This window comes from Drosophila hydei, unplaced genomic scaffold (genome assembly GCF_003285905.1).
Source record: "Drosophila hydei strain 15085-1641.00,03,60 unplaced genomic scaffold, DhydRS2 tig00000215-arrow-arrow-pilon, whole genome shotgun sequence".
Classification (NCBI taxonomy): Eukaryota; Metazoa; Arthropoda; class Insecta; order Diptera; family Drosophilidae; genus Drosophila; species Drosophila hydei.
Window position 1 is genome coordinate 389,085 of NW_022045687.1, and position 10,029 is coordinate 399,113.

The window sequence follows — 10,029 nt, forward strand, 5'->3', positions numbered from 1 at the left end:
TTGTACTTCACTTGCATTTTATTGTCCACTCGAATTTCGTTAATTTTTTCAGGCCAAACACGTACGAAATGAGAAATATTTGTAGTTGCAGGATCCTCTACCGTGAGATAATGGCTTGGAATGAACATGAGTGTGAACACGTTCTGTGAGTGTGTTAACATAGACTCTATCGGGTAGTATTACGATTCTTCTGTTTCACAGAAGATCGGCCATTCAAAGGTGCGTTATCTTGACTACTGTTAATCGTCCTCGACTGTGGAGTTTTGGTTTCCGCTTTTTGACTTGTTGGACTTTCGGTTGGCATGGAACGCGTTGACTGAGGCGTTAACGGCCTGGTGTTTTTTGGCCTAGAGTTGACAATCTCATCGAAGTTTGCATAGTTTGGCAATGAGTCGAAGCCATTGTATGAAACATTGTTTCCTTGACTGTTATACTCGGTCTTCCTTCTATAATTCGATTGACCACGAGATGGACTTTTGCCAGTAGCCTCAGACTGCAGCTTCGGGTGAGTTAGGTCCTGAAAGCTCACTTTCGGCGTCAGCTTGGGAGATGGCGTTTCACTTGTCACATTGTTTTCAATGGATTGCCCATTGACCTCATTATTCGTAATTTTCAGCTCAGTTTTCGGCTCGTTTATTTCGATCTGCCTGACTTTCAGTTCCGAATTCTTGGTGTCCCTAATCTCTGCGCACACATCACTGCAAAACATTTCACATGGCTCACTTACATCCATAATATTTGAATCTACAGGCACATAAGACGATTGCATTCCCGATGGCTCGCTCTCGTCCGCCAAACGTTGGATTTCGTCCTTCAATTGATCAGATCCTGTTTGACTATACATCGTGCTACTGGCCAATCCGGATGGCTCCGTAACGTCCGCAATGTTCTCGCAGCTCATAGAGTAGCTGGTCAAGCAGGTGGTCTGCTTGGTGTTGGAACGAGTTGTGGTATTCGCATAGGATGGCGCGCTGACATTTCGAAGCATTTCATTTTTAAAAAAATCATCGCTTGCTGCATTTGAGCACAAGAATGTCGATTCCATTCCCGATGGTTCGCTCACGTCCGCCAAACGTTGGATTTCTTCCTTTATTCGATCCGATAACTTTTGACCATACATCGCGCTATTGGCCAACCCGGAAGGCTCTGTGACATTCTCAGTGTTCTCACAGCTCATGCAGCATCTTGTCAATCGACTCGTCTGACGGGACTTTGAACGATTTGAGCCACTCATGTAGGAAGGGGCGGTTACATTTCCCAGCATTTCACATGGATACGACACATCCCGAGACCGGCCCGAACAGAGCTCTGGCCCGCGACTGTCCATTGAAGGCGCTGATATGTCATCGATATATTGTTGACCGGCTAAGCACGGAAAACTGCGGACCTGGCGAGCCATTAGTTGAGAGTCACTCAGGGCATTCGTGCTGTTCTTCGGCATCTGATATAGACTCTTGAAGCCCCGGCTGCTCAGCTCAAAGATGGGACTACTCTCGTCAGCCAAGGCGTCGTTTAGATACGATGGCTCAGAGCGTGGCCGACGCAATTGGAGTGGTTCACTGCAGGAAGAGGTAAAGGCCGGCGGACTTATGTTCCATAACTCTTGAGTAAAGGCACTGCGACCAAAGGAGGGCGGACTCACATTACTCAAATAGTCGCTAACCATTGGCATCGAATTGTTGATAGTCGAAAAGCCGTTGAACGATGGCATGGCTACATTTTGAATGCATTCACTATGCCTGCGGCCAGAGGAGCTATTGAACCGTTGAGCTCTGGGACTGGGGCCCTGCGATTGACTTCGTCCAATGCGTTTGGCACTCACTGACGGAAATCCACTGCAGTTGTACGAAGGTGCCGATATGTCGAAGATATTTTGCGATGGCATTGTCGGACTGCGAGCTTGCGAAGCCCCCAATGCGCCGAGGGAGCGAATGCTAACATTCTCCAAACATTCATTGGTCACTGAGTTGCCGGGCATCCAACGTTGTTGTCGACTCGATTTTCGTGCTCCCGATACGTCGCCGAATGAAGGCATGCTAACGTCTTGCAGCTCATCAGTGCGATTCGCTCGATTGGGAGGAGACCTATGCATGCATTGAGGTGATCTGTTCCAAGTGAACGTCGGCGCGGTCACATCATTCAAGCATTCCGAGGTCATAGATTGCTGTCGGCGCGATGAGCTCGGTACTTCCTCAAATGACGGCATACTTATGTCCTGCAAGCGTTCATTGTCCGTTGCCATGCCACGTCCACTGTTTGCATATGATTTAGCTGATATATCGCAGATATTTTGAGGCTGCAACGAACGCTGTTGTTGTTGCTGCTGTTGCTGCTGCACTTGCTGCAGCATTTGCCGATGCTGGCCGGAACTATGCGGCCGGCATGCACTCGATATTCCACCAAACGATGGCATGCTGACATCCATGATGTACTCATCGTTCACGTCTCCCGTACTCGATCTGCAGGCATTCGAAGGTATTTGCTGATATCGCGGTGAGCGGCCGCACGATATGCTCCGTCCAAAGGAGGGTGCACTGATGTCGTTCAAGCATTCGGAAGTGTAAGGCCTTGAGTAACAAGACGGCATAGATATATCATTCAAAAACTCATCTGTAATGCCTCCCATTCCGTTGCCTTCCAACGTTTGGCAACTTGCATCACATATGTTCTGAGAAGCCATCGCCTGCTGCTGGCGTCTACTGCTCTCGAAGGACGATATATCACAGATATTCTGAGAGTTCATCGCTTGCTGTTTTCGTAGCGGAGTTTGCCCTCTTAAAGCGAGAGAGCTCGGATATAATGGCATGCTTATATTATCTAGGCATTCAGACGTACTATCCATTGGTGCACATCTATTGGACGAGGATGCTGAGCCCTTAGTCTTCGTTAATAACGTATGCTGCTGACGCACTGGGGTTTGTGCTGTTGAGGCACCTGAGACTCCACCAAAGGACGGCATGCTAACACCATCGATAAACTCCGAAGTCGTCGTAGTCGTAGTTGTCCCCTGAAACGTTTTTCCGCTGTCATTTTGCGTTTTCCTTTGCTGACAATGCGGCGATCGGGTACGCATCATGCTTTGTCCAAACGAAGGTGCACTAACATTGTCCAGACATTCGGAGGGTAACGTCGGTTGTCTTCTTGATGAAGACGATACCCCTGCACCTGATGGCATACTTGTATCCTCCGAGCATTCAATACTGAGCGCTCTGCGTCTACCCTTGTCAGAAGATGGAGCTGAGATATCGTCGATTTTCTGAGAATTATGCTGCCGTGTTAGCGTTCTGGCTCTTGAAGCTCCCGAGACGCCACCAAACGACGGCATACTTATTTCGTCTAAAAACTGGCTATAAGAGATGTCCTTACGCGAGTTGCCGTAGGACGGCATCGTTACATTCTCCAAGCATTCGTTATTCAATGTTCCGGGTCCACTGCTGCCAAAGGACGGAGCTGATATATCACCGATATTCAGGGACGGCATCGCTTGCTGCTGCCTTCCACTGCTATTCATGGACGGTGCAGATATATCACAGATATTCTGAGAAGCCATCGACTGCTGCTGCTGCTGCTGTTGCCGGGTTGGCGTTCTGGCTCTTGAAGCTCCCGAGACGCCACCAAACGACGGCATACTTATTTCCTCTAAAAACTGGCTATAAGAGATGTCCTTACGCGAGTTGCCGTGGGACGGCATCGTTACATTCTCCAAGCATTCGTTATTCAATGTTCCGGGTCCACTGCTGCCAAAGGACGGAGCTGATATATCACCGATATTCAGGGACGGCATCGCTTGCTGCTGCCTTCCACTGCTATTAATGGACGGTGCAGATATATCACAGATATTCTGAGAGGCCATCGACTGCTGCTGCTGCTGCCGCGTTGGAGATCTGACTCTTGAAGCTCCCGAGACGCCGCCAAACGACGGCATACTTATTTCCTCCAGGAACTGTTTATAAGAGACCTCTCTACCCGTGTTTCTAAATGAGGGCTGGGTGACCTCGTCCAAGCATTCATTGTTCATTTGTCCTACTCGGCTGCTTTCATATATTGGAGCTGAGATATTACTGATATGTTGACGCTGTTGTCGCGACGAAGTTTTTCCTCTCGACGAGCCGGAGACTCCAGCAAAGGAAGGCCTGCTGACATCTGCCAAGAACTCGTTAGTCATCGGTCCCCGTGTAGAGTTCTCGAAAGATGGCATAGTTACTTGATCTAAATATTCTTGATAGCTTTCAAAACTCGGTGTCATCGATTGCGTGGACGTCGAATACTGTTGACGTGTAGGAGTTCGTGGAAAGGATGCCATCGCGGCTTCCTCCAGGCACTCATTTGTCACTTTCCCCCGTCCACTGTGGCCATAAGTCGGCACTGAAGTGTTGCCAATAGTCTGTGAAGGTATCGATCGGTGTTGACGAGACAGAGATCTTTCCGATACACCAGCATAGGAGGGCATGCTAACATCAGCCAGATACGAATTAGTCGAAGCTTCCATACTTCCATATAATGGCATTGATATGTTCTCCAAGCACTCATCAGCACTTGGGCTCTGTCCATAGGATACGTAAGATGGAGCTAATATGTCAACGATGGGCTGCGATTGCATTGAACGATGCTGTACGGATCGAGATGCAGTGCTCGATGGTCCATCGAAGAACGGCATGCTGATGTCCTCCAGTGCTGTAGAGCTCAAATTGCTCGGTGCTAGCACCGACCTTGGGTGGCTACGATAGATTCGACTGCGGGTAGTACTTGACCCAAAGGACGGAGCACTAACATCGTTCAAGCACTCACTCGTCATGAAGCCTGCTTGTCTACCCGTTGGTCCGGACATGTCCAAGGAAGGCATTGTTATATCATCTAAGCGGTCCTGACACATCTGGGTAAATTGCCGCCGCGAGGCACCGGAAGATCCCAGAATACTTGGCATTGTTACATTGTTCAAACATTCGTTGGTATATTGCTGCGTTGACTGCCGACTGGAGTCGCCGTTCGCGCCAGAAATGCCGCTCGGCATTGATATATCCTCAAGATTGCTGCCAGCGAATGTGGGTGCTGAAATCTCGCATATCTCTTGTCTGACAGAGCTGCGGCCAACGGAGCTACTCGGATAGGAGGGAGCACCTATATTTTCAAAGCAAACGCTTTGATTTCGCATGCGTCTCTCCATTGAGTCCGCTAGCGCAGGTGCACTGATGTCCGTCAGCCGCTCGCTTGGCAGAGAGCCCTGAAGTCTACGAGTATTTAGTGCTGGCATGGTATTGTCATAGAACAGCGGCATTGAGATATCGGCTATATTTTCGCTCTGATCTGGCATATTGGAAAGATGAAGCTGACGTCCGGGGGTAGGAGGCTGTTCCGAACAGGCATGAGGTGTGCTTTCCAAAAGAGCCACTTGATCTTGCGGACTGTTAGACACTCTGCTCGTCTCCTCAATGCAGCTTGTCACATTTCCGGATTTATCCCGGTGCGTCGTAACCGTGCGAACCGTAGTTAGAACACTATTTTTCTGTATGTCAAAGGATTTCGATTTAAAGTGAACGTCGGACAGTAAATTGCGAAAATCTCTAGTTGGCAATGACCGACTTGAAGATACCCGCCAAGAGCTGATCTTTCAAGGCTCAAATGCTAGATCGTGTAACACGGACAGCCAGACGGACGGATATGTGTGAATTGTGAGCAATTCCTCCCTCTCTATCTATCTCTATCTCTATCTCTCTCTCTCTCTCTCTCTCTCTCTATCTCTTTCTCTCTCTCTCTCTCTCTCTGTGTCTCCATATCTGTCTCCATCTCTCTCTCCCTCTCCTTCAGCCTCTCTCTCCCTCTCCTTCCTCCCTCTCTTACTCTTTCTACCCCTCCATTTTTGCCCCCCTCTCTCTCTGTACCAAACTGTCTCCATCTCCCTCTCTCAAGTTAATATACCCTTTGTACTGTTGTTACCTTTTCTGTGCTGCATTTATCAGACATTGGATCGGGCATTGAATATCGATCTGCATCTCGCCCATCCACAGCTGGCAATAGATCAGTGCTGCAGTCGCACAGATCGATAAGATTATGCACAACTATTTGCTGTACGCTATCCGTACAGTTACTGCTATCAATTTCACTCACAGTAGCGTCGGCCGAGGCACACAGCTGTGGCGGTGTTACATTAGCTAGATACTCTCCACCCGAAGCAGACATTTGTGATGGAATGCTGATTTGGAGCGGCGGCGCCGAAACATTGGCCAAGCATTCCTCTGTTAAATTGTTCACAATGGACGTTGCAAGCTGTCGATAGGCGGGTCTACGCGGTTGGGCCTGCCGCATCGCATTCATTGCCTCAGCGTCAGTCTCATCTGTAAATCGTTTGGATTGGTCAGTTTGTTTTGCTGAATACTCTACGCAGCTCTACGGACATGTCATATTGCGAAACATGCGCGGATTACGCCATTCCTCGCTGCCCGTTAGACTGAATTCCCGGGGATCATATTGACGCGGTTGTCCGCAGTATCCGGGATGTAAATGCTCTGGCGTATTCACTAAATCATTTTTTGTCGACTGGCCGCTGGGCGTTTTGCACTGCGCATTTTGCATTGCTGCGATCCTTGTAAGGAATTTTGCTATTGAACTTTTAGCCTGAAAAAAAAAATACGAATACTCTGGCAATCGAAATTTGTGCTGAGTTAAAGTGTTTGGAAGTGCTCAAAGTTTAAACAGATACGCCTACTACAAGTCCATAGATTCTAGCCTGAATGGCTAGACCTCTCTTTGGCAGTCACGCAGCGTATTCATCGGTTCATCGGGTTCATCATTTGAGGTCGGTCAGTCAGGTTCAGTCAGAGTTTCTCTGAGAGAGTTGCTCTGATAGAGCTACTCAGTCAGCGTTACCCAGACTCAGTCAATCAGAGTGAGTCATTCAATAGGAATATGTCGGACTCAATCACAGTCAATCACTTAGCTACTCCTTTGTCTGTCCTTCAGTCAGCCCAGTTAGCCAGTCATTCAGACTCTCAGACTCAGTCGAGGTCATTCAGCCAGCTCTTCCTCTGTCTGTCCTTCAGTCATCCATAGTCAGTCAGTCAATCACTCTGACTTAGTCAGTCAGTCAATCACAGCCCGTAAGCAAATGAGACTCAGTCAGACTCTCAGACTAAATCTCGGTCAATCAGTCAGCTAGAGCTTTGTCTGTCCGTCAGTCATCGAAAGTCAGTCAGTCAATCACTATGAATTACTCAGTCAATCACAGCCCGTAAGCGCGAGAGCTTTGCCTGTCCGCCGATCATCCAGAGTCAATCAGTCAATCAGTTAGACTTAGGCCAGTTGGTCAGTCAGTTAGCTAGTCAAGTTAGTACGTCAATCAGTCAGTCATTTATTCAGTCAGTCAGTCACTCATGCATAACCTTTGGCCACCTCCAATCCAATTAATTGGAATATAGTTTTCTTTCCTTTCGCACTTCATTTACAGTTTTCTTAAACGTGATTGGCTTTTAGATGCCTGACTAGCATCCCGTTCTTAAGAGCTTGTCTACGTCATGTGTGCCTGTGTGTCACTACGTGTGTGTGTATGTTTTGTGGTCGGCTTGTGGGCTGGCAAGGCGTCACACGAAACCGCTTTCATTTCCGCTAAACACAATTGCATCATTAGCGATGCAATCTCCGTTACTTAACGTAACCGCAACATGCCGGAAATGAAATCCGAGGCAAGCTGGCGCGCCCAGCGTTAAGCTCGCTAAACTTTTCCAACGGTGAACGACTCGACAAGTGCGCCAAGCAAAGCGCAATGAAAAATCGCAAAGAAAAAAGATGAAAAACCAAAAGAAAATAGTACGAAAAATAAAGGTGGCGCAGTAGAAAGGAAATATGACGTCTCCGTGTGGCATAGTCAAAGAGCAACTCGACTCGACTCGAGTCGAGTCCAGAAGCCACTCGCACAAGGCTAAAAAGGAAAACAACCGGAAAGCAAACGAAATGATGCTGCTGCGCACAAATAATCGAATAATGCCATACCTGGAATCATATGCCCTCGAATAGCCGTGTGTCGCAGGTGGGGCAGTTGTGCCAGAAGTGTGGCTCCCATTGGATACAAAGACAAAGGCGGCGGTTACGCGGTCTCGCTTCATTTGGCTGGCTACCCGAGCAAATATTTGAGAAGCGAAGAGGCGCAGAGGGCTGCTCTTAAAGTATATAGTTTATTATATTATTATATAATAGCATCTCTGCACTCGTGCGACACGGCCCAATGGGCTATATTGGTTCATTCTACTAGGCATATCCAACACCTCTTGCCTACCTCAATGCAGTTAAGCCTTCGAGCTACCCTCGCTACATGCACTTAATATGGTGTCAAATGAAATGTTTTCGCTTTAGCTATGAAGGTGCAGGCAATCAACTAGATATTTGCATTTACATACGCAGCAGCAGGCTGCAGATCTACAGACTAAGCGGACCACGCCCACTTCCCTAAAGCCGAAGGTCTTTAGCCGTATGGAGATGAAGCCATCTAGCTAGGTGCTACGTTCAGGTGACTGACATCACATGCAAGCACACGTCTCCCCTAGGTCGGACGAGCGGGTGGAGCGCTCCGCCGGGGCAGGGGGGCCAGCAAGGAGTTCGCACAAAAGAGTTGCCTCAAGGCCACAGACGAAGGAGGTGGATGAGCCAGGGGTGTGGGAGGGTGTCAGGGCGACAAAGTTTGGTAAACGTTTAGCTTGCTTACTTTTCAATTTGAATATGCCTCGTTCGCTGGCCTCTCTGCTTGGGCGTCGGGGCCGGTCTGGGCGGGGCTAATGGGGCATGACAGCATAATGCAATGCAATAATACAAAGAGCTTTCTTTCAAGGCTTAAGCTTCAAGGCGATTAGCAAACATGCTCAAAAAAAAAAAAAATAAACAATAAAAGAGAAAAAACTGCCACATCGAAGCGTGGGTGTGCCTAAAGAAAGATATTAATATTCAGAAATAACAAAATATTTTTAAAAATGCTATATTATTCATTGTTTTTATCTAAAACTCATTTTATATATAAATAAATATATAAAAATATAACAAATATTTGTAAGAGCATAAAAAAACGCGAGTTGATTTAAAAATGCTTCAGCTGCTTATTTTGCTCAAGTATATATTATTTATTTGCTCCCTTTGTTTAAAGATAAAAAATAATTAATTATTTTGTACATTTTAAATCACTTAAGCTGAAGCTTAACAAAAAAAAAAATTTCTCTCTAAAATATATTTTGGAAAAAGCTTTTGCCATCAGTTCGGCAATGTGAACAAGTTACAGGACATATAGGCCGGTGAGGTACTCTCCACTGTGTTTAACAATTCTAATTTTAATACATTTAAATTTTTGTCATATTTTGAGTTTTTTCATAATTAATAAAATCTTAAAATTGTATTCGAATTATTGTTGCTTGTCTTTAAAACTACAATTAATTCATAATCTAAAGTCAATTTATATTAAGTAAAATATATTTCATAGTAAATTTCAATATATTTAATTTAAATAAATATTTTCAAATTTTTGCGCTTACAATATATCAAAATTGGATTTTATTTAGTTGGTAAATTTCGATGCTGGAAATTTTACATTTGATAATGGTAAATTAAGTTGACTTTGGGACACATCGCCATCTAGCGACAGTTTCTGTAAGACTTAGCTTTTTCGAAGTGACAGCAACTGTTAACAACAGCGACTCCTGTACAGCAGCTGTAAGTAGAACACCAGAGAAAATGTTAACATAACAGATTCTTAACATTAGCTTTTAGTAGCAGCAAATGTTAAACAAAAAGTTCAATTTTAAATAGAAATCAGTTAAAATATGAAAAGTTAATTTTAAAAATAAATTCCACTGAAATGTTGCTAACATTGTCTACGTGTCTTAGCCATGGCAACAGCTAAGGCCACAGCACACCTGGTTGCCCCGGACAACGGGGCAGCCAAATCAGCTGACGGCTATGAAGGCTGGTAAACAAAACAATAGAAGACGAGTGAAAATAAACTTCCAAAATAGAGTAGAAATTATTAGAGTGATTCAATTCAGATCTGGAGGCCAA

The 10,029-nt window shown here is 46.0% G+C and overlaps 1 protein-coding gene across 1 annotated transcript; it reads right to left on the reverse strand.

The window, feature by feature from the left end:
- Positions 1–6,687, reverse strand: LOC111598825. The gene is made up of 3 exons (XM_030223473.1): positions 6,393–6,687; positions 6,106–6,332; positions 1–5,503 (listed from the first exon to the last, which is right to left on the reverse strand). Exons 1-3 carry the CDS (start codon positions 6,568–6,570, stop codon positions 167–169), a joined length of 5,742 nt encoding a protein of 1,913 aa, XP_030079333.1. The 5' UTR covers positions 6,571–6,687; the 3' UTR covers positions 1–166.
- Positions 6,688–10,029: the final 3,342 nt, after the last annotated feature.

What these genes read in the sequence shown, in the direction of transcription:
- LOC111598825 (XM_030223473.1), bottom strand. Translation starts at nt 6,570, where the DNA reads ATGCAAAATGCGCAGTGCAAAACGCCCAGCGGCCAGTCGACAAAAAAT. An exon ending in CATGTTTCGCAATATGACAT is followed by an intron (nt 6,333 to 6,392) that starts GTCCGTAGAGCT and finishes AACGATTTACAG; the next exon opens with ATGAGACTGACGCTGAGGCA. An exon ending in GTGCCTCGGCCGACGCTACT is followed by an intron (nt 5,504 to 6,105) that starts GTGAGTGAAATT and finishes TTTGACATACAG; the next exon opens with AAAAATAGTGTTCTAACTAC.